At 46.6% G+C, this 25,277-nt stretch overlaps 1 protein-coding gene across 1 annotated transcript in view; it reads left to right on the forward strand.

Moving 5' to 3' along the window:
- Window positions 1–12,192: 12,192 nt before the first annotated feature.
- Window positions 12,193–25,277, forward strand: part of MAN1A1 (mannosidase alpha class 1A member 1) — a 213,291-nt gene continuing 200,206 nt past the window's right edge. Inside the window, exon 1 of the mRNA XM_050949612.1 lies at window positions 12,193–12,877. Coding sequence (XP_050805569.1) covers window positions 12,278–12,877 — 600 coding nt within the window. The 5' untranslated portion in view covers window positions 12,193–12,277. The remainder of the gene's footprint in view (window positions 12,878–25,277) is intronic.

Consider the following 25,277-nt stretch of genomic DNA (forward strand, 5'->3'; position numbering starts at 1 on the left):
CATGGACTGTACGGGAGGTACTAGATCTGATCACTGTATGGGGAGAGGATTCCGTGCTATCAGAACTACGTTCCAAAAGACAAAATGCAGAACATTTGAAAAAATCTCCAATGGCATGATGGAGAGAGGCCACAACAGGGACTCAATACAGTGCCGCATGAAAGTTAAGGAGCTCAGACAAGCATACCAGAAAACCAAAGAACCAAACGGACGCTCCGGGGCAGAGCCGCAGACATGCCGCTTCTATGCTGAGTTGCATGCAATTCTAGATGGGGGCCGCCACCACTACCCCACCCCGACTGTGAATTCCAAGGCGGGGGTACTCTCAGCCATGCCTGAGGATTTTGTGGACGGGGAAGATGAGGAGGAGGATGACAACCTTGAGGAGCATACACAGCACACCGTTCTCCCCAACAGCCAAGATATTTTTCTCACCCTGACTGAAATACCCTTCCAACCCTCCCAAGGCAGTATCCCGGACCATGAAGCTGTAGGAAGGACCTCTGGTGAGTGTACCTTTGTATATATATAATACATAGTTTAAAAGCAAGCAGTTTTTAATGATTAATTTGCCCTGAGGACTTGTGATGCATTCCCGGTCAGTACAGCTACTGGAAAAGTCTGTTATCGTGTCTGGGGATGGAGCGGAAATCCTCCAGGGACATCTCCAGGAAGCTCTCCTGCAGGTACTCTAAAAGCCTTTGCAGAAGGTTTCTGTGGAGAACCAGCCCACAGTGGGGGAGGGGTAAAGCGATCATCCCAGAGAATTGGCTGGGGGCAGGGGTGGGTTACTTTGGTTTCTGCTGCTGCACGTTAACACAAAAAATGCAGCACTCAATGGGCTTTGCTTGTTTGTATGGGAAAGGAGGGGGCTGCTTTTATGAAGCTTGCAGAAGCCGAAATCCTATGGCTTACCATGGCTGCTCGCAAGCTGAATTCTGTTGCCCAGCCCTGGTTCTGTGATCTCTAATACCGAAGCCACAAGCACTCAATATAAAAGATGCAAAATGCGACCTTGTACCGAAATCACATGTGCTATGTAATGTGAATAATATTGTTCACCATGAAAGAGTATACCCACTGTTCTGTAAAATGCATCTTTTAAAATACTTCTCTCCCTTTTTTCCGTCCCGCAGCTGCCAAATTTTCAAACCTCCCTCCTGCGTCCCGAAGGCTATCTCAGATAAGGAAGCAAAAAAAACGCACGTGCGATGAAACGTTCTCTGAGATCATGCATCTACCCACAATGAAAGAGCTCATCTGAATGAGTGGAAGGACACAGTATCACAGTACAGGAAAGCGGCCAATGAACGTGGGGACAGGAGTGACTATAGAGATGAGAGGTGGCGGCAGGAAGATCAGAGGAGGCAGGATGCAATGCTGGGGCTACTGCGGGATCAAACAGACAAGCTCCAGTGTCTGGAGGAGCTTCAGGAACGGCAGCAGAATTACAGAGTACTGCTGCAATCCCTGTTTAACCGCCCTCCCCAAGTTCCATAGCCTCCTCACCCAGACGCCCAAGAACGCGGGGTAGGAGGGGACAGCCAAAGCAACAGAAGGCTGGCATTCAAGTTTTGAAGTGGCCTTTTCCTTCCCTCCTCTTCTCCCACACCCCACCTGGGCTACCTTGTCAGTTATCTCCCTATTTTTATAATCAATTAATAAAGAATACATGGTTTTTAAATGATAGTGACTTTATTTCCTTTGAAAGCAAGCTGTGATCGAAGGGGGGAGGGTGGGTGGCTTACAGGGAATGAGTCAACCAAGGGGGCAGTTTTTCATCAGGGAGAAACAAACAGAACTGTCACACAGTAGCCTGGCCAGTCATGAAACTGGTTTTCAAAGCTTCTCTGATGTGCAGCACTTCCTGGTGTGCTCTTCTAATTGCCCTGGTGTCTGGCTGCATGTAATCAGTGGCCAGGTGATTTGCCTCAACCTCCCACCCCGCCATAAACGTCTCACCCTTAGTCTCACAGAGATTGTGGAGCACACAGCAAGCATCAATAACAATAGGAATATTGGTTTGGCTGAGGTCTGAGCGAGTCAGTAAAGTGCACCAGCGACCCTTTAAACGTTCAAATGCACATTCTAGCACCATTCTGCACTTGCTCAGTCTATAGTTGAACAGCTCCTGACTACTGTCCAGGCTGCCTGTGTACGACTTCATGAGCCATGGCATCAAGGGGTAGGCTGGATCACCCAGGATAACTACTACAGGCATTTCAACATCCCCAACTGTTATTTTCTGGTCTGGGAAGTAAATCCCTTGCTGCAGCCATTTAAACAGAGTAGTGTTCCTGAAGACATGAGCATCATGAACCCTTCCCGGCCATTCCACGTTGATGTTGGTGAAACGTCCCTTGTGATCCACCAGTGCTTACAACACCATTGAAAAGTACCCCTTGCAGTTTATGTACTGGCTGCTCTGGTGGTCCGGTGCCAAGATAGGGATATGGGTTCTATCTATCACTCCACTACAGCTAGGAATCCCATTGCAGAAAAGCCATGCTCTATAGCCAGCACATTTCCTAGAGTCACCACATTTGGTAGCAGCAGCTCAGCGATTGCTTTGGCTACTTGCATCACAGCAGACCCCACAGTAGATTTGCCCACTCTAAATTGATTCCCGACTGACCAGTAGCTGTCTGGCGTTGCAAGCTTCCAGAGGGCTATCACCACTCGCTTCTCAACTGTGAGGGCTGCTTTCATCTTGGTATTCTGTAGCTTCAAGGCAGGGGAAAGCAAGTCACAAAGTTCCATGAAAGTGCCCTTATGCATGCAAAAGTTTCACAGCCACTGGGAATCGTCCCACACCTGCAACACTATGCGGTCCCACCAGTCTGTGCTTGTTTCCTGGGCCCAGAATTGGAGTTCCATAGCATGAACCTGCCTCATTAACACCATGATCTCTAAAGTGCCGAGGCCCGCGGTTTGAGAGAATTTTTTGTCCATGGTCTTATCACTCTCATCACTGCACTGCCATCGCCTCCTCCTCGCCTGGTTTTTCAGGTCCTGGTTCTGCACAAACTGCACAATAATGCGCGAGGTGTTTACAATGTTCATGACTGCTGCGTTGAGATGAGCGGGCTCCTTGCTTGCTATGGTATGGCGTCTGCACTGAAAAAAGGTGCAAAATGATTGTCTGCCATTGCTCTGGGGAGGGGCAACTGATGACATGGCTTACAGGGAATTAAAATCAACAAAGGGGCTGGCTTTGCATCAAGGAGAAACACAAACAACTGTCACACAGAATAGCACCCTCAAGGATCGAACTCAAAACCCTGGGTTTAGCAGGCCGTTGATTTCACGGAGGGAGAGGGGAGCAAATGAATACAAAACAGATCTGGTCTATTTCTTGTTTTGATCTACTCCATCTATCTTTTACATCTTAGGCTAGCAGCAGATGGTGCAGCACGACTGCTAGCAATCGTCATCTCCTGGGTGCTCGGCAGAAGATGGGAATGACCTGGCTAACTCACTCCCATGTCTGCCTAGGCGCTCCTGACTGAGCTCACTGAGGTAGGCTGAAAGAGCACCCAGGAGTACGATGACTATGGCTACCAATCGTAATGCACCATCTGCTGCTAAAAGGCAATGAGCTGCTGCTGTGTAGCAATGCAGTCCCATGTCTGCCAGCACCCAGGAGACATATGGTGACTGTCAGCATCCAATTCCCCTAAGCTTAATTACCAGCTTAGATCCTGTAGTGCTGCCACCAATCAGGACTTAGAGTAGAATGCCTGATAAACTCTGGTCTCCTCCAAAACCTTCCCTGGGGACCCCCAAGACCCAAATTCCTTGAGTCTCACAACAAAGGGGAATAAACCATTTCCCTTCCCCCTCCTTCCTCCCTCCCAGCTCTTTCCTGCCCTGGGTACACCAGGAGATCACCGTGATTCAAACTCCTTGAATCACCACACAGAGAGGAATGTTACCTTCGCCCCCAGTCCTCTTTCCCTTCACCCAGAGGCAATACAGATTCAAACTCCGTGAATCTAAAACAAAGAGGAAATTTACCTTTCCCTTCTCCCCACCAATTCCCTGGGGAGTACAGACTCAGTTCCCTTGAGCCTCAACAAGGGGAAAAATCAGACAGGTCTTAAAAGCAAAACTTTTAATAAAAGAAAAAAGAATAAAGAAAATCACTGTAAATTCAAGATGGAATATTACAGGGTCTGTCAGCTTCTAGAAACTGGAGAAAAAGCCTCCTCCAGCAGAAATACAATTTAAAATACTTCCAGCCAAATACACATTTGCAAATAAAGAAAAACAAATAAAAAGACTATACCGCCTTTCTAACTTTGTATTTACAAAATTGGAATAGAAGATTAGAGAGCCTGTAGGTACGAGTGGTCACTCTCAGAGCCCAGAGAGAACAAAGCAAAACCCAAAAAACACAAACAAAGGCTTCCCTCCACAGAGATTTGAAAGTATCTTGTCTCCTGATTGGTTGCCTGGTCAGGTGTTTGGTTCCCTGTTTGTTAACCCTTTACAGGTAAAAGCGACATTAACCCTTAACTACCTGTTTATAACAAGGTCGATGCTAGTCTCAGCACTATGGATACCCACCGCCGAATTAATGTGCTTAGTGTGGATGCAAGCACTCAACTTTATACAATATGTTGCCAAAAATCTAATTCTGTAAAATCGGAGTAATTTTGTAGTGTAGATATACCCGTAGAGAGAAGCTAGGTGCCTAACTCAGTCTTTTTGGATCCTACTGTTGTTCCAGTGATTTTCCAGGCACCTAAGCCCCTTTGTGGATTCAGGCCCAAGAGTATTTCTTGGAGACAACTTTCAAATATGGGCCAAGTGGCAGCCCTACAAGAATACAGCAAAGTAAGAGGATCTGCTGGCTCCTTCTCCAGTTGTTATAAGAGCTCTTCAGGATTGGGTTAGGTTCTTTTCTGTAATATATTAGCAAGAAAATTATAAAGTGTTAAAGGTGGAGAAGAGAAATGGAAGTGGATTCAGATATCAGAGGCAGACTGGTCTAGAAAGGGAAACACAAGAAGAAGGCTGCAGGCCCAAAAGCTTATCCATGTTTAAAATGCTACAGCAGCACAGCCCACATGCAAATAATGAAAAACAAAGGGCAATTGGGTTAAGAATAATGGCTAAATGCTAGTGAGTTACATGACCTTGCAAGGGCTCAGAGTTCAAAGCCTGGGCTCAGTTAGCTTTGTTCGAGTGTGCAGCCTTGTAAAGGAAATTTAAGTGTGGGTGACTTGTGCTGCTGCAGGGATAGGTTAGGGTCTTTTGGGGTCTAAATTATCTTCAGTAGTGTGACAAATAGGGCAATTTCCTGCAATATGCTTGGGAGATCTTACTGAATTACATTTAAGTATCCTTGAGGTCCATAATATTAAATTAAAGGTTTATGTATTATTGTTAGTAGAAAGCATCCACCTTTAGAAAAACTGTTTTTTCAGTGGGAGAGGGGGACTGTATCTTGGAAACACTTTTGTCAAATGGCCCCAAAAATGGATCACTAACCACACACTGTTCCCTCATGAGGCACACTTTGAGTCTGAGACAGATAGGATATCACTCTGGGGGAGGAAAAGGCTGTTTTACTGGGCAAACATCCAGGCAAGAGCCTGACCATAGGGCTCACAGTCCTCCCATTTATTGAGGCTATTTTGATACCTCCCTCAGCCTTATGGAACAAGAATTTAGGAAATTTGAGAGGGCCTGGAGGGAAGGTGGGGTCCCCAGGTGGATGAAGCTCAGGAGAGGGCCACAGTTGGTCCAGAGAGTCTCAGTGTCCCAGGCAACATAGGTGAAAAGAACATTAATGATATTGCTAAACAGTTTACATGCCCAAATGTGGGTTTTCCTACTGAAACTGTGTGAGCAGAGGAAACAAGCCCAGGGAGTACTTGACAAGCAGGCAGGACTAGTAGCAGAGAGGGAGACAAGACTCTTAGTTATGGCTAAAATGAAGGGGCAAATTGACATGTTTAGAAAGGAATGCAGCCTTCTTCATGAGGAAGTCTGTGTTCATGCCCAAGAAACCCAATGCTTAAGGATATAGCTCCAGCACCTACTTAGACAGATGATAATAAGTTGCTCCAGTCACAGGAAGAGATTACACTTGAGCAAGGTGCCAAATGCCAACTAGGAGGGACCAGCTGTCGTGGTGGCCAATACTCGGATAGGGAGCGCTGGCACTAGAAGAGAAGCAATGCCCAGAAACGTGAGCAGCTCAATTTGAGGAAGACCAAAACAATACCACAGCAGGAAACAACAGGTTTGCCAGAGCAGATACAGACCTGAGGCCCAAGTTACAGATGATAGAAAGCACAATGATGTCTGAGTACAGATCTACCCTAACGACCTGGGAAGTGAGGGTCACACAACTTGAACATCAGTGGGACCTGGAGTCCAAGAAACAACAGGCTGAAGGCCACCAGGCAACAGAGATGGAGAAGGAACTGTTCTGAGAATTGGGCCTACAAATTTATCCTAATTGTGAGCTCACCTGTGAAAAGTGAGTGAATGTTTATGAAGTCTCACAATAGCCTGTAACAAATGTTAATGGAAAAAGTTGCCAGAGGGAGATGGAAAAACTGAATTAGTCCAAACAAAAAGGCCTACTGATATAACTCAAGAACTGTGTTAAGATCTTGCCTTGTAAATAAGAAAAGTGGGGGACCAGAACTCAATGAAATCAATGTGTCTGATATTAGCCCTAATTGGTGGACAAAATAATGAAGGAGAGGACTATTCCATTCATCACTCCCTTTTGGTGTCTTCAAAAAGAGAGATTCTGGATGAAAACATTGGCTACCGGAGCGAGCCTTCACCAACATGGTTGCCACCACCATAGTTCTCTGACCTTGAGCCTTTGTCATCTTGATCCTGAGAGATGTTATGACCAGACTGGGCCTGAGAGAAGGACCCATCACCATGACATCCCCATCTCTTCCAGCTCTGGACACCACCTGAGACATGAGACTTTGTCATCCCATTCCCCCTACCCTTCCCATGTGTCCTTTTTTCTTTCCTACTTTCTCTTTTCTTATCTCTCCTTTTTCCTTCTGTCTAACAAAATTCTGGCTTCGCCAGCTAAGACTATATTTTGCAACACTGCTGTAAGCCTGTGACCAAAAAGGCAGCTAAAAGCAATGCCCTAAACAGCCCAGTGCTGGTACGTTTGACAAGACTCGGAGTGGCTAATCAGATCGTGAGCTGTGCCTGTGTTTCTCAGGGAGTGGTTGCAAGTGAGCATCAATACCAGAGCCAGAAGCTGCATTTTCTGTTTTTGTTTTTCTCTCGCCCCTTTTGTGTATGTTTGTTTTGTTTTGCCTTCTAGGAAACAGGACTGGACTTTAATAACAATAGCAACAACAAAAGTTCCAGCCCATTTCAAATAATTTCTTCTCCCCAAAAGTGCAGTTATTACCATCTTTGATATCATCCAAGAGACTGACAGACAAAGTGAGTTTTCCTTCTAAAGGAACCTTAAGGGAAATGGAACAAGGAATATTGTTCAAATGAAAGCCATATGAAATACTTTACATTTCAAATGCTTTAACTGTTTCATCTTTTTAAAAACATTTTTAATGGTGTGTTTGCCATGGTACTAAACAGGCTGTGGTCTCTTTATACTGAATCCTGAACCTTGTTTAAAGCTATTTAATGTGGGACGATTTTGGGGTCATGTTAACACCTTTAACTCTTTGGGCCCTTTATTCTATCTTAATTAATACAATACCACCAGTCAACAGAACAAGTTCCAGGAGCTGAAATAGAAAGAACCTGAACAAGCCCTTCAACTCCTGACAGAGGCATTTTGGAAAGGGCAGTCAGACATGATTAATGTGGTTAATGGAACCAGCTGAGACAGGAGTTGTAAGACACTATGGATGGACAGTGTGTGTACTGAAGCAGAACTCAGCACCCTGCTGAAGGATTTGAAGTGGCAGCTGCACCTGTAGCAGAAATGAGCAGCCAAGCCCCAGGAGCAACGATGGGAGAACCTGGCCAACAGCAAGTCCTAGAGGCCAGTCCCAGCAGCTGCTATCAGAAGTGCAGATAAAATGGGAGATGGAGAAATAGAAGGGGCTGCTAAAGGAGCTATAACAGAAGCTTGGTCTACACTACAGAGTTAGGTCAACATAAGGCAGCTTACATCAACCTAATTTTGTCAGTGTCTACACTACAATGCTGCTTCCACCAAAGTAAGTGGCCTTCAGTGTCTGTGTAGACCCTGCATTACTAACATCGGCTGTTGGCTGTCAGCCCCGAATGGGGATGACAGCTGGAGACCTAGCCCCTCTCCTACCCCCCAACCCCTGCCCCACTGCTGACAGCAGGAGCTGTCAGTGCCAGGAAGGGGGATCTGACAGCTGAGTCTACCACCCAACTGACAGCTGTGGGAAGGGGCAGCTGTGAGCGCCATGCCTGCAGCTACAGACAGAGAAGGAAGCTGTCAAGGCTGATTCCCCACTCTGGCACATTGAGTGCAGAAGGTGGGGGCTGGCAAGGATTGTAAAAATTAATACTGGCCACTCCAGGCTTATATTAAACTCTCAAGGTTACAGCTTTTCTCTGACCTTGAATGGGTAGATGCTGCTACCACCCAAGTGCAAAAACCCCTTTTAGAACCCAGGAAGGCACACTTGGGAATTCCCTCAAGCCCTTTCACCACCCCTCCAGGGAAAAGCTGAGAAAGCAAACAAAGGAAATCAGCTGTTGCCACCAGCTAATTAAACAACATGAACAAACCTTTTAGGGACACAAAAATCCAATCCTGTTCTTAAAATAAAAGGGTAAATTTTTTCTTAAAACAAAAAGAAATAAAATATATCTGGAATTTAGGCTTTTTGCTAGGTTTTTAAAAAAACATTTACAGGGATTAAACTAGCTAGCTTCTTGAGTCCAGTTTAAGGGTTACAAGCAAAACAAAGCACCTGAGGTTAGCACAGAGGAGTCTACAAACCATAAAGAAATAAAAGAGTTAAACCTAATCACATCTTCCTAGATATTTCCTGATCTACTTACATATCTGCGGTTTTAAATGAGTAGTTTCTAGGTATGATCTGATGATTTCCATACCTGGCCCAAAGCTTTTTACAGCATAGTTCCAGCCCTGTCTCTGGTCTGTCCCCTCTTTCTGGAGAACCACAACAGACAGACAAAGGGGAGGTTTTTCCCAATTTTAAAAAGTTCTAACCTCCCATTGGAGCCTTTGCTTAGGTGCCCACCCCCTTCCTTTTCCTATGGACTTTTTAACCCTTTACAACGAAAGCAAGTAGAGAACAGCTACTAACAGGGATTTTATAGCTAACTGCCTGGCTGAGTGTCCATAAAAGGGAGCTGCCCCTCCTCCCCTTCATCTATCACAGAAGCTCTTTACAATGACAGCAGGACTGGAATCAAGGCAATTCAGCAGAGAAAGGACAAGGTGCTGAAATCTCTGCTGCTCTGCAACCAGAAACTGCAACAAGATCTACAGGCTGCTATGCAGAGTTACTCAGGGCCGTGGAACCAGCTGCAGAGCCAGCAGAAAGAATGCAGCATAGCTCTGCAAGCCCTCCAGGACCAGATCCAGATATCAAAGATCTAGGAGCTGGATCTGCTAAGGGACCAGAACACAGTGCTCAGCCTTGAGCAGTAGCAGCAGAGTAAGAAGGAGACAATCGTGCGGCAACAGGATAATCTCAATGTCCAACTGCAGGAATTCTTCTGAGCCAACAGCCACTTCTTGGAGCAAATAAAGCAAAAGAACTAAAAATGATGGTCAAGGAGAGGGCAGAGCTGCATGAAGAGAGCGCAAACATGGATGCTGAGATGGAAAAGTTAGTAACTGTTTACCAAGGGTCTCACATCCCCACGTGGTACTGGGGCAATGTCCTAGAACATGGTCCCAGAAGCATCCTGGAAGATATTGCCAGGAGACCGTTTCACCGCCCAGTGAAGGAGCTAGTACTGATGGCCATACAGAGGCTGTGGCATATGTAGATGCTGCTGGATGGCGGTAGTCTCTAGAGCTACAGAACAAACCCAATCCCTAAGGGAGTGGAGAGAGTTAGAAAATAAGGTTGCTGTGGCCTACAAGTGCAAGGCAGAAACTGTGGCATAACTCAATGCACCACAGCCGGGGTTGGCAACCTTTCAGAAGTGGTGTGCTAAGTCTTCATTTATTCACTGTAACTTAAGGTTTTGTGTGCCAGTAATACATTTTACATTTACAGGGGCCAGTGGATGGAACCTCAGACCAGCAGCGGGCTGAGTGGGGCCTGCAGCCTGGGGTTCTGTCCACCAGCCCCTGCTACCCGGGGTCCCCACCACCGGTCCTGCTCAGCCTGCTGCTGGCCTGGGGTTCCATCCATCCAGGCCAGCAGCGGGCTGAATAGGGCCGGCGGCCAGGACCCCAGCTGGCAGATGGAACCCCAGGCCGGCAGCAGAGTGCCACTGAAAATCAACTCACATGCTGCCTTCGGCATGTGTGCTATAGGTTGCCGACCTCTGCACTATAGGAACCTGGAAAGCAGTATCCTTGCAGGAACTAGAGGAAATATGCTCCTTAATTAGGATCCTGGCTCAAGCCATAAAATGAGTCAGCCCAGCTGAGGATAAAGGAGAAAACAAGGAACAACAGAACTTACTGTCAGGGGTGGCTCTAGACATTTCGCTGCCCCAAGCATGGTGTCATGCTGCGGGGGGCGCTCTGCCGCTCACTGGTCCTGCAGCTCCGGTGGACCTCCCGCAGACGTGCCTGTGGAGGGTCCGCTGGTCCCGCGGCTTCGGTGCAGCCCTCCTGGTGACCGGCAGAGAGCCCCCCGAGGCATGCCGACCGGCAGAGCCTCCGCTGCTGCATGCCATCCCAAGCACGCGCTTGGTGTGCTGGAGCCTAGAGCTGCCCCTGCTTACTGTTACAAAAGGATCTGAGTGAGCTCTGTGAGACAACCCTTGGGCGGTGCCCTGTTAGGAAGACCCAGACTAAGAAAACTGAACTACTGTAAGGGGAGAAAGCAACCCTCAAGTGTGGAATGAGCTCAGAATGTCAGGCACAAGACAGCCACGAAGAGGCAGTACTTCAAACCCCTCAAAGGGAAAGCTGCATTGTAGTCTACCATGCATGGGTACTCTGTGTGGCAGAAATTGTTTCATTTGTAGGGGAGCTCTTGAGATGGGTGGGATGGGGAGTCATCTCTGATACTTAAAAAATGTATAAACTGAAAATGTAATGGTGAAAACACAGCTCTAGTTTTTGGAACAGAAGGTGCATGAAATGTGGTATTAAACCAGTTTAAGGCCAGAAGGCCCTGCTTACTTTTGACTCCTAATGATGTTATTGAAAAGACAAAGTTGTTGTTCTTTGTATTGCAAAGCACACATTTGTGTTTCTCTCTGTGTATTTATGAATCTGCAACCTCTGCGTTGGGATAATTAATGCTACATCCATGTATATTACTAAACAGTTGTAACCAGATGCCTCTAGGCTGGAAAGACTTTTAAAACCCTCTAATTTCTTATCAAAGATCATTACTAAAGTATTTAACAATTAAAAAGTCAAGCAGCCGGATGGCTGCCAATCCCTCAGATGACTAATTAATCTGCACTAATCAATAGGGGGTCTCTATGCTAATGTCGTTTTAACCTTGGCGATCTTCCTTTTTGCGAACATCAAACGATAAAGAACACACGCCTACCGCCCACCCAACCAAATCTCACCAATAGAGCAAAAAACAAAAGCAGCAGCGGCAGCCAAAAAAAAAAAAAAAGGGCCAAATTAAAAACAGATTACACAGATGCGATTAAAGAAACGGTGGCGCCTTTACTGAACGGTATTAGTCTCGTTAATGCCGCGGCTGCTGCCTGCTTAAGCGCTGCCACAGGAGCCCGAAGCTGTTTGTGTGAATCAAAGTCGATGCACTTCGTGCTCCTCCCCAGCCCCGGTCCGTGCGTGTGTGTATGACTCTCACGCACGCGCCCCGCCCGTCTCCCCGCCAGCTCCGCCCACTCCCCCCGCCCACGCGCTGATTGGCCCGGCGGCGCCGCTCCCCCTGGCTCTGGCAGGCGGAGTCCGGCGCTGCCTGGCAGTTGTTCGCAGGCACAGGAAGGCGGCGCGTGCACGAGGGGCCGCGGCGCTCTATCGCCAGTGGGATCTGGGGCCGGCGGTAGCGGCAGCAGCATCATGGGCAGCAGCTGACAGGCAGCAGCGCCGCGCAGCCCGCCCCGGGGAGAGCGGAGCGGAAAAGTTCCTGCCGCCGCTGCTGCCGAGGGGGAACTTTGCACGGGGGCGCCCGGCGCGGGGCGCTGAGCCATGCCCGCCGTGAGCCTGTTGCCGCTGTTCGGCAGCCCCGCGGGGCCCGGCGCGCTGGGCGGCCCGCTGGGCAGCGGCCCGGGCGGCGGCAGGAAGGCGTCGGGCCCCAGCGCGTTCCGGCTGACGGAGAAGTTCGTGCTGCTGCTGGTGTTCAGCGCCTTCATCACCCTCTGCTTCGGGGCCATCTTCTTCCTGCCCGACTCGTCCAAGCTGCTCAGCGGCGTCTTCTTCCACTCCTCCGCCGCCCTGCAGCAGCCGCCGCCCGGAGGGGAGCAGCGCGCCCCGCAGCCCGGAGCCGGCCCCGCCGCCGGGAGCAGTGGCAGCGCCGGGGAGGCGGCCGCGGCCGCGGAGAACTTGGCCAAGATCCGCGAGGACCACGAGCGGGCTCTGCGCGAGGCCAAGGAGACGCTGCAGAAGCTGCCCGAGGAGATCCGCCGGGACATCCGGCAGGACAAGGAGAAACTTCTCCAGGACAGGCGCGGCAGGAAGGAGGCGGGGGCCGCCGGGCTCCCCAGCCTGCTCTTTCGCAAGCCCGTCGGGGCCGTGGGGCGGGAGCCGGCCGACCCTAATGTCCAGCAGAAACGGGCCAAGATTAAAGAGGTGAGTGTCCCCGGCGGTGGAGGGGGGTGTGTATCCGCGATCGCCGGGCGTTCCCGGCTCCCCGGGCTGCCTCTCGGCTCATTCGCTATTTCCTTGTTTACCCCGCTTGTTGCCCCTCGGCAGCGCCTTGTCACTGGCAAGCATTTTTTTGCAACTTGCTGAAATGAGCTGAGGGTTATGCTGGCTCTTGCTGAAAGCCAGGAACTGGCTGATCGGCCTCCTCAGGGAGGCACGGTAGTGCCTGGGATCTGTTGGTGTTTAACTGGTTTTGTGCAAGGTTTACACCGGTGTAGTTCAAAATGCAGCGTGGCCTCCCATGTGTCAGCGAACGCATGCACACGGGGGGGGGAGACGACACCCCCTCGCAAAAAAACCTACCGAGACTAGAAGCTCTTCACGACTCTCTTCCTGCCAAACACTCCTCTCCCCTGGGGAAGCCCGGGGCGCGTGAACTCCGAGCTGTGAAGTGCAGTGTTCAAACTTTGAAGCGCAGAGAGCCGTACGGTGGGAGGGTGGAGTGGCAGAAGGCTGCTGTGGCGTTTCGGAGCCGCATCTGTGAAAGCATCGGCGCTACTCAGTGCTGTGCTAGGAGATATAAGCGTATACTCGTAACTCAGTACAGGTGCTACTTTGCATCTCAGAGCAACTGCCTTTGTATCCCGTTTATGAGTGTACGGTCATGAGCAAGTGTAGACTTCTGAGCAAAACTTTGGGAAAGAATGAAACCCAGCATTTATTCTGTGTTCAGCAGCAAGTCTTTAACTGACTTGGTTTAACAATAAGTTTCCCATACAGTGTGAAAACCTCATTATGACGATCATTGATCTAGTCCTTTGGGTACATTGGCAATTCCTTATTGTGCAGGTAGATCGTTGTGTCAGTTTCTCCTCTCTGTGGAAGTCCACTTGATTTCTTTTCTGGTTAATTTTCTGTCTCTGTGCAGATACCTTCTCCTGCCCCTTGATCTTTTTCTTACCCTCATCCCTTATTCTTTTTGCCTCCATACTTAAGGAAGCTATTCAGCTGTGGCTTTCTACCTTGTGTGATGTTAGATATAAGCAGCTTTCAGCCTGCTGCCTCAAACTAACTCTAAGCATATTTTGTCAGTTTTTACTTCCTGGTTTTCAGATATTATTAACCTTCTCTGTGCTGGTCCTGCTCTTACTACTGTATACTTTGCTAAAGCATACATGTCTTGACTTAAGAGATAGGAACTCGAATGAACCATATTTACTGATCATAGCAAGACATGGCTGTAAATAGCATGTAGAGAAAATTGTTTGTCAGGCAGAGGGGAGATATGAATTAGGCTCTGCCTGCTGCCTTCATTGGACCCACAGGGCACTGTAATGCACCCAGTTCTCTTTCACTTGCTATTTCTGCTTTACTTCTCATGAACATAGATGATAGACTTGTTTACTTCTCTCACTGCACTGGTATTGGGGGAGGGTGTGTCCCATATTAATTCCTGCATCAAATGTAAAAGACCTGTGTTAGTGTTGGGAGATGGAATAGAAGACTGAATTCCTCTACCTCTTCTGCTGCATTTCACATACGTTGCAATACTTTGATTTTCAAATTTGTGTGTTGGAACCTTAACAAAACTGTATTAATGTGAAGTTCTAATCTACAGAGTTAGAAAAAGCTGTTGTTTTATAGCATGTAATAGTGAATTGTATGACCAATAATATACATTTTGCAAACTCCTTAAAAATTTTTATTTACTCAGACTAATGTGATTGTTCAGAAAGCTTTAAAAGCTTGAACACCTCAGACTAAACCTCTTTATAGGGGAACTCCTCCCTCTTCCCCTGGAGGAAAGGAGAAAAGTGGGAAGCGAAAGTTTTTCTTGATGGAGTAATAAGAAAAATTTAATTTTTCACTGAAACAAATTATTCTGGGACATTCCAAACAAAATGAAAAATATTCACCCTTATAAATGTTGCTCTTTTTGACCAGCTCCAGTTCAACGGTGATGTTGATTCAGATATGGGTCAGTATGGCTGCACAAGACACACAATTTGTTTTCAGTTTACACTTTTAAAAACCTACAAAATTACACACAAAATGACATTAAAATTGCAGAAGCAAGCACTTTTGAAAGTTACGAACTGCAGAATAAAGGTTACCCTTGCAACCTTAATCTGTGCCGCCAATGTACATTTCCATTATGATGATCTTTAATTTTGAGATCCCATAATATTTGTTTCTCAGCTTCATTCAGTGCATAGAATGGACAGTGCTCACTGAATGAATGGCAAGAGCTATCCTGTATTCTTCTTCTCTTCGTTCAGTGTATGCTCCCATACTTAATTTACTGCACACCATAGAAACCCTGCTCTTAGTACAGTATTAATTTACTCATGGGCATTTTTATGTGATGTTCATGATAGCATCTGAGGGCTTCACAAATTGTCAGTTTATTTTCCCAGCACCCTAGTGAGGTGATCTTGTTTCTGTTTCACTGGTAGAGAACTGAGTTGTAGATTAAGGCCAAATCTTCAAGTATCCACTAATTTTGGGTGCCAGATATGAGATGCCTGGAACATGATATTTTTTCAGAGTACTCAGCATTATATGGCACTTCATATATTCAAAGCACAGCTCCCATTGACTTCTGAGCGCTCACAACTGCAGCTGTACTCCTGCAGCTCAGAACCCAGTTATCTCAAATTGGGCACCTGGAAAATTGGGAACAGAGAGTGCCCACCTGAGACTGAACTATTAAAAAGAAAGGGGAGAGAACCCCATAGTTGTCCATCGCTTGGGGGATTCAAGGAGCTGGAACTTTTGAAATCACCGAATGTTGGATCTTTTAGCCAATGGTGCTGAAGTCTTTGGGAACAGATTAGGTGAGAAACTTGCTTAGAAAAAGATGGGTAATTTTTTTTTTTTGTCTTGGAACTGTGTTTTTGCTTTTGTTGGCTTGTATAAGCAATTAAAATAAAAAGGTTACACCTCTGCCCCGATATAACGCTGCCCTCAGGAGCCAAAAAAATCTTACCACGTTATAGGTGAAACAACGTTATATTGAACTTGCTTTGATCCACCAGAGCATGCAGCCCCACTGCCTGAGCACTGCTTTACCATGTTATATCAGAATTTGTGTTATATCGGGTCACGTTATATCGGGGTAGAGGTGTACTTGGTATCACATCATCCTATGCCATTTTGTTTAATAAACTTGCTTTAGTGTAAAAAAAAAAAAAATCAGTGCTGTGATGCAAATAAGAGTGTTCACCCCAATTCAAGTAATTAGCAGCAGTTACTGTCTCTTTAATGGAGCAGCAAACTTGTGTGCGTGTTCCAGGAGAACACTGGATGCTGCAGTGAGAACTCGGGTAACTTGGGGTTCACTTCTTGTAACTTGCCAGGCAAGATTAGGACTGGCATGGTCCTAAAGTGTTAGCTGGCAAAATAAACAAGCTGGTGTGTCAGGGAGTTGTCACACAGCTAGTAATAGCAAAACTCTCCCCGAGGCGGTGACACAATAAGTTCTGGGAACCTCAGCAGGTGGTTATATTGGCAGCTGGTTTCGGGGAAATTCAGGAATAGGAGGAGGGGTGTGTATGTGTCACTTTGCAAAAAGTACCTAAGCAGTAGAAGGGAGCATGTGATGAACATGCTTGTAAGGCTGGCTTTGGTGGCGGGGCTGTGGGCTACTGTACATAGCATTTAATTCACTTAGGGTACGTCTACAGTATGAAATTAATTCCAACTTATTTTATTCGAATTTTCTGAAGCGATTTTATACATTTGGTGTTGTGTATCCCCACTAAAGCGTGTGAATTCAGTGGAGTGCATCCACAGTACCAAATCTAGCATCGAATGTCGGAGCGGTGCACTGTGGTAGCTATCCTACAGTTCCTGCAGTCCTTTCTGCCCGTTGGAATTGTGGAATAAGCTCCTAGTGCATGATGGGGCAAAAACATTCCTGCAGCTGTGTGCCATCACTGACTCCTCCCTCGGTGAAAGCTATGGCAGATGCCATACTACCAGCAGACAGTACAGCGCGGTGCACCGCCTGTCTCCTGGTACTATGAATCCATCTCGCATGTCCTCTTGTCTTGCTATCGACTCTTGCATGTAACCATTTCCCATGCTTTTTCGGCTACCATTAACAGAGCTGCACAGCTTCCGCTGCTTTTTCCATGTTGTCTGTCCTGGGCTCCCATGGAAGCTACAGAAGGCAACAATTGCCTGCTGTTTTTCGGCAATTGTGAACAGAGCCACACAGCTTCCACTGCAAACTCTGCTTTCCTGCTCTTGCAGCTCTAACGAGCTTCCCAACTTGGTGACAGCTGCAGGAGACAGCCATTTACTGCCTTTTATCGGCCACCTTGGACCAAACAGCTCGTTTCACACCTTTTTTCCAGGGTTACCTGTGCAGGTGCCATAGCACAGAAAGCATGGAGCCTGGTCAGATCTCCGGTGCAGTTTTGACCATTGTAAATACCTCATGCAGCATCCAGCACTATGTGCAGTGCCTGCAAAACTGGGGGAGGAAGCGATGACAATGCAATTACTATACTGTTGACATGGACACAGACATTCCTAGGCCTGGTCCACACTACAGCATTAAATCGATTTAAACAGCGTTAAATCGATTTAACGCTGTACCCGTCCACACTACAAGGCACTTGAAATCGATTTTAAGGGCCCTTAAAATCGATTTCTGTACTCCTCCCCAACGAGAGGAGTAACCCTAAAATCGATAGGGTGGGCTTTCTGAGATGATTACTGTATCGATTTAGGGTTAGTGTGGACGGAAATCAGTTATTGCTCTCATTCTTTTAATGAGCTACCCAGAGTGCACCGCTCCGGAAATCGATGGTAGTCTAGGACCATGGACGCACACCACCGAATTAAAGTGCCCTAGTGTGGACGCGTAAAATCGATTTTATAAAAAACCAGTTTTATAAAACTGGTTTTAATTTCGATTTTATGCTGTAGTGTAGAGGTGGCCCTAGAAGCACAGCATGTGGCGATTGGGAGATCATGGTGGTATTGGGCCTGGTTCATGCCGTGGAACACCGATTCTGGGCCTGGGAAACAAGCACAGACTAGTGGGACCACATAGTGTTGCAGGTCTGGGATGATTCCCAGTGGCTGAGAAACTTTTGTATGCATAGGGCCACTTCCATGGAACTTTAATGACTTGCCGTCCCCTGCTCTGAAGCTCAAAAACACCAAAGTGAGCAGCTCTCACAGTTGAGAAGTGAGCCATAGCACTGTGAAGTCATGCGTTGCAAGCCAGCTATCACCCATGTCAGTTGGGAATCAGTTTGGAGTGGGCAAATGTACTGTGGGGGCTGCAGTGTTGCAAGTAACCAACACAATCGTTGTCCAGCTGCTATCAAGGGTAGTGACTCTGGGAAACGTGCAGACCATTGTTGATGGCTTTAATGCACTGGGGTTCCCTAACTGCAGCGGGTGATAGACGGAACGCATATCCCTATCTTGGCCCTGGCACACCGAGGCGGCCAGTACATAAACTGCAAGGGGTACTTTTCCATGGTGCTGCAAGCACTGGTGGACCACAAGGGACGTTTCACCGACATCAACGTGGGATGGCTGAGGAAGGTGCATGACGCTCGCATCTTCAGGAACTGTGGTCTGTTTGAACAGCTGCAGGAAGGGACTTACTTCCCAGACCAGAAAATTACTGTTAGGCATTTCAGCATCCCCATAGTTCTCCTCAGGGACCCAGCCTACCCATTAATGCCATGACTTATGAAGCCGTACACAAGCACCCTGGACAGTAATAATTAGAAATTAAGCTATAGGCTGAGCAAGTGCAGAATGGTGGTAGCATGTGCTTCTGTATGTCTGAAAGCACGCTGGCACAGTTTACTGACTGGGTTAGATTTCAGCACAACCAATATTCCAATTGTAATTGCTGCTTGTTGTGTGCTCCACAATCTCTGTAGAGTAAGGGGGAAATGTTTATGGTGAGGTGAGAGGTTGAGGCAACTCGTCTGGCAGACAATTTCACACAGCCAGACAACAGGGCGATTCGAAGAGCACAGCAGGGTGCGCTGCGCATCAGAGAAGCTTTGAAAGCCAGTTTCATGACTGGCCAGGGTACGGTGTGACAGTTGTTTCTCTTGAAGTTACCCGCCCCCATATACATGAAAGGAAATAAAGTCAAAATTGTTTAAAAACTGTTCTTTATTATTTGTTGCACAACACATTGAGAGAAATCAGAAGGCAGACTGGGGACAGGGGTTGGGGGGGAGAGTTGGGTTAGAGTGGTGGAGGAGGAGGGAAGGAAAATTCAAGAAACCAAATCAAAAGTTCGTATATGCCAGCTTTCTGCTGCTTGGGTGATCCTCTGGGGTTGAGTGTGTGGGTCCCTGTAGCCTCCCCCCTCATGTGAGGAGGCTATGGAACTTGGGGAGGAGAGAGGGCGGTTATACAAGGGCTCCAGCGGCAGTCTGTGGTCTTGCTGCCTTTCCCGCATTAGATCCACCATACAGCGGAGCTTGTCAGTTTGCTCCCCCATGAGCTTGACCATAGCGTCCTGCCTACTCTAATTGCGCCCATCCCGCCTCTGTTCGTGTTCCTGTAATGTTTTATGGGACTCAGCAATTGTTCACCTCCGCACATTCAGCTGGATCCTATCAGTGCGGGAGGACTGCTTGAGCTCCGCGAGCATGTCTTTCTGAGTTTGTTTTTTCCACCTTCTAATCTGGACCAGCCTCTGGGGCAGAGTAGATAAGGGCCATGTTGAAACATTTGCACCTACAAGAAGAGAAAAAGGAAAGATTTCAGAGAACAAAGGTGACACTTTGGTGTGAGTAAGCCATCACACATAGCTGGGCAACAGAATTCAGCTTGCAGGCAGCCTAGGGGCACGTGGGATTCTGCTTCTTCATTCATTTCAATGTTTTCAAACTGCTGGCCCCCCTTTCCCATAGCAAGCAATGCCTGGTGGGTTTGCCATAAAAGAGGGCCTGTGGGCTTTCTGGGATGATCACTTCACACAACACCTTCCCCCCACCCACCCACTGCATGGCTCTGATGAGGCTCTGAGTGGGGATGAGCCCTTTAAACTATATGCAAACAGCCCAGCGTGGCCGGGTTTCCTCCCCGGCCCTTCACCACGTGGCTCTGATCAGGCTCTCACCAGAAGTACCTTTTCCAGGGTCATGGTCTGGGAGCCTGCATTGGGAGTTGGGGGAGGCTACTGGCTCCAGCGTTAAGCATAGTTCCTTGCGGGGGGGGAAATGGATTCCCCGCTTTCCAGCTGTGCACTATCCTCCTCCTTCGTCCTCGATGACTCTTCCTTCTCCATGCAACTTCCTCCTTGCAAGTGTGTACGGACAGTGGTGGGGTAGTGGTGGCGTCACCCCCCCATAATTGCATGGCGCTCACAGTAGAAGCAGAATGTATGAGGCTGTGACCCAGAGCGCCCGTTTGCCTCCCTGGCTTTTTGGTATTCTTGCCTGAGCTCCTTGATTTTTGCACGACACTGCTCTGTGTCCCTGGAATAGCCTCTTTCCATCATGGCCCTGGAGACTTTAGCGTACGTCTATGCATTCTTTTTATTGGAACGTATTTCTGCCATAACAGACTTGTCTCCCCAACGTGCAATGAGATCCAGTACCTCCCGTTCGGAGCATGTTGGAGCTCGTCTGCGAATCTGGGACTGTGAGATCTCTTGTGATAGTGGACTCTGCATGGTCGCCTGTGCCGATGGTGACCAAACAGGAAAGAAATTGAAAAGTTCCTGGGGCATTTCCTGCCCACCTGGCTAGTGCATCGGAGTTGAGTGTTGTCCAGAGCAGTCAGAAGGGAGCATTCTGGGATAGCTCTTGGAGGCCAAAAACATTGATTTGCGTCCACAATACCTGTTAACCCGGGATTATGAGAATCGATTTAAAGAGCCCTTTAAATTGAAAAAGCTGGTTTGGTCCTGTGGATGGAATCTTTTTTTTTTCCGATTTAACTCAGCTAATTCCGAAATAACAGGCTAGTGTAGACCAGGCCTTAGAATTGCAAGGCAGGCAATGACACAACTATACTGGTATGGGTTGAATCCACAAGTGTCGCAGCAGATTTCCTAAATTCTGAGGCCAGAAGGGACAACTGTGTTATCATCTAGTCTGACCTCCTGTAGAACACAGGCCATAGAACTTGCGCAAAATAATTCCTATAGCATATCTTTTAGAAAAAACATTCAATCTTGATTTAAAAATTCAGTGATGGACAATATATACAATCATTGGTAAATTGTTCCAGTGGTTAATTACTCACAGTTAAAAATGCATGCTTTGTTTCTAGTCTTAATTTGCCTAGGCTCAACTTTGAACATTGGATCGTGTTAGACCTTTCTCTGGTAGATTGAAAAGCCCATCAAATAATTAATAATGGACTCCTCAGTCTAGCAGATAAAGGTATTTAAATATTTGTTCCCCATGTAGATACTTAGACTGTAATTAAGTCACCCCTTAACCTTCTGTTTGTTAAGCTAAATAAATTGAGCTCCTTGAGTCTCAGGGTGACATTCAGCTGCCCAAGCTAGTAGACCATGCTTGCTTTTCCTGCAGTGCTCTGCCTCCTTCACTGCCCACATCTGTTTCTACCACCAATTAAGCAAATTTCCTACAGAGAGCAGCCTTATTCACTGATCAACCCTGACTCATTCCCTAAACATGCATTATGTGCATTAAATGAGACAGGGTGTGTGGGGGTGGGGGTATGATGCATGATCATATGTTTAAAGACTATTGTAATGCATATGCACAAGGGGCCTAACATAAGTTTGCACAGTATTTATGAACCTAAGTGTCAAAGATCAGTGACAAGATGGGTGAGGGGAAATATCTTCTATTGGACCAACTTCTGTTGGTGAGAGAGACCGCTTTTGAACTGACATAGAACTGTTCTTCCAGATTGGGAAATGTACTTGGAGTGTGACAGCTAAATAGGAGGTGGAACAGATTGTTTAGCATAAGTAGTCCACCTTGAATAGTCCCTTTAAATGTGTTAAGTGTAATAGTGAAGCCTGTTTATTTTGAAACTCCGCTCTGAAGTGAGAAAAATTGAGACCTGAATTGCGCCATTGCTTTATTAGGGTGGAGTTCCATTCAGATGTGCAAATCCTCTTGGAAGGTCGTGTTTTACTTTCAGTGGCAGATGTGAGATGCTGCATTCCTAAGTATTATCCCCGAACTCCTCTTCAGAGGAGGAAGGAAAGGTTGAAGACACCACCAGTTACTGAAGCCTTTATGCTCTCCAAGCCTGAGGGAGTGAAGAAAGGGCTGCTGTTTGTAAGACAATGAAATGGCTTTGTCTACCAAACTTCTTCACTGCAAATAAAAGTAACACTATACTTCTTCGAAGACCACAACTTCCTTGGAATCTTCAAATTGGTAAGCCCATGTGGATATAAACCATGGATAGGCAACCTATGGCACACATGCCGAAGGCGGCATGTGAGCTGATTTTCAGTGGCACTTGCACTGCCTGGGTCCTGGCCACTGGTCCGGGGTGCTCTGCATTTTAATTTAATTTTAAATGAAGCTTCTTAAACATTTTAAAAACTTTATTTAAACTATTGTTTTATGTACAGTAGTTATATATTATAGACTTACAGAAAGAGACCTTCTAAAAAGGTATTTCTGGCACGTTAAAATGTATTACTGGCACCCAATACCTTAAATTAGAGTGAATAAATGAAGACTCGGCACACCCAGGGCTGGCGCTACCATTTAGGCGACCTAGGCAATGGCCTAGGGCGCCAGAATTTTTGTGGGGTGCTATTTAGCCGGGGGGGCGGCACGTGGGTCCGGTGGACATACTGCAGTCATTTCAGCAGCAGGTCCGCTGTTCTAAAGGCTCCGGTGCGCTGTTCTAAAGGCTCCGGCGGACCTACTGCAGTCATACCTGCGGCAGGTCCACCGGAGCCTTTAGACCAGCAGACCGCCCGCCGGCATCACTGCGGCAGCTCCACCGGAGCGTTTCCAGCAGCGGACCATCTGCTGGCATGACTGCGGTAGGTCCACCAGGGCTGCGGGGGGTGGCGAAATGGCCATCCACCTAGGGCGTCAGAAACCCTGGCGCCGCTTCTGGGCACACCACTTCTGAAAGGTTGCCGACCCCTGATATAAACTGTTTAAACTGATGGCTTGTTGTTCTCCTTCTGTCTCTAGTAAGGTCATGAGAATGTTACTTAACAGTCTTTTTAAAAATTATTTCACATTAACAGATATGCAGACTAATCTGAGTGTATGTCTTCACTAGCAGGGTTAAAGCGCTGCTGTGGCAGCACTTTAATGTGGCTGTGTAGTCATGGCACCAGTGCTGAGAGAGAGCTCTACCAGTGCTGTTTATTTAAAAAAAAAAAAAAAAAAACAACCCACCCTCATGAGGGGAGTAGCTACCAGTGCTGGGTGCGCTGTCTGCACTGCCACTTTAGAGCGCTGAAACTTGCAGCGCTTGGGAGGGGGATGGTGGTTTGTTTGTTTTTTTTAAACACCCCTGAGTGAGAAATTGCAGTGCTGTAAAGAGGCTGTATAGACTAGGCCTGAAACAACTTGTTTTCTCTTGGCCTTGCACATTGAAGGTGATGTAACTCCACAGTGCAGGGATCATATCTGTATTTTGTCTTGTGCAACACCAAGCAAGTTGATAACTTACTAGTAAGTATATAATTAATTTTGATACTGAACCACATGTAATCTATTCTCCCTCCTGCTTACATTGTAAATATAAGGGTTACTGTAGGTATAAGGATTTCTTCTAATCTGTGTCACAAACCTGTCTATCCCCCTACCTTGCATTTCTAGCACTTGCTACTTTTCTGTTCATACAGTGGTGGTGCGTTGGTGAAACTTCTTCTTTGAGCCTTCTGTGTACATGTGACTGTCCATCTGTACAGTTGGTTGATGTGGTGGGTTTTTGTTTCAATCACAAAAGCATGGTCTATGCCTTAAAGAGCTTACATTTTAAAAATATAAGACCAAGGGAAGAGAATGGGAATGGACATGCAGTGAAGTAGTCAGATGGTGATTATTGGTCGTATGCCGCTGATAAAATTTTTTAAAAAATATATAGAATCTGGTAGTACTTCACAACCTTATAATAATCCAGATTCTTGTTCATGTCATCCAGTTGCTCACAAGTCACAGTGGAAGTGAGTCCATATTGACTATTTTTTTTTTTTTGGTGGCCGAGGAGGAGGTTTGCACCCCCTCCCACATTCTACCTGAACTACACTTTAAATTTTCCCTTCTGCTATTTGTATCTTACGTTTTATACTGCCATGGTAGATCAGTATAAATGTTGTTTATTTTTAGGATACAGGTATATGAAAGGCACAATCTAAATTTTTTTCCATTTTTCCAAATGTCTCCCATCCAGCTACAACTCTTGATTTGTGAAACTTAACTAATCTCTTTCTGTCAGCTCATTCCTGGGATAAGGGTGATTTTTTTTACCTGTTTTAGTATTAACCACATCCAAACCTGCTTAGTTTTGAAAACTGAACATGAGATTATTAAGACTGGAAAAGACAGAGATTTGAAGCATCCACCTATTAACTCTTGAATTGTAATGTAACGTCTGAAAAACCTGCTTAGTCAATTGTAACATTCAACTTTTTTCTGTATCCATATTTTTCAAACATGTCACACTTGTTTATTGACGATTAGGTGCAATACTAGCTTGACCGCCCAAATAATTGGCTCTTCAGAGTTATGGGAGAGCAAAAAGGTCTGAACACTTTACAAACCTCCCCTACCCCCCCAAAAAAAATTGCCACAAAGATGCCTCATCTGAATTTCTTAAGCTTACCACCACCACCGACTTCTTGATTAAAGAAGATTAAACATAAATTTGAACTAGAGAGGGTGAGGTTTGTGTTTTGATTGCTGGTATTCTTGCTTTTTGTTTTGGTGAAAATCATGTAAGGTTTAGAGTGGAATGTTTTCTGCGTTTTGGCTAAGATTATGAACTCATAATGGTAACTTCATGTTTTAAGGTTCACTTAGCCTGTGGCATCCATGCAGCATGAGGGAATGGAGTAAATCATAGTGTTAGAGTGCTGCTGCGGTAGGCAATAACTCAGTCCTGTGTGCACACTGAATGCAGAATAGCAGAACTTTAAGATTGATAAGTTTACTTTGAAATCCACTACTTACCAGATCTATTTGCAGCTTATGTGAGAAACTGACAGGGAGGGCTTGAGTGGATGCCAGATGTGAATGAAGGCAATTGTATCTGCTGTGAAAAGCTGATCGCTGCTAGTCAGAATTTGACACAGCATTTGTTATGCAATGTAGTTAACTTCATTAGAAGCACTTGTACTGTGTGGATGACACTTTTTTTTAAAAAGCCTTGGGGGAAAAAACTGCCATGAAGTTTGGTGTACTCTGTTCTTGGTAAGATTGGGATG

Source organism: Gopherus flavomarginatus, chromosome 4 (genome assembly GCF_025201925.1).
Source record: "Gopherus flavomarginatus isolate rGopFla2 chromosome 4, rGopFla2.mat.asm, whole genome shotgun sequence".
In the NCBI taxonomy this organism is placed as follows: Eukaryota; Metazoa; Chordata; order Testudines; family Testudinidae; genus Gopherus; species Gopherus flavomarginatus.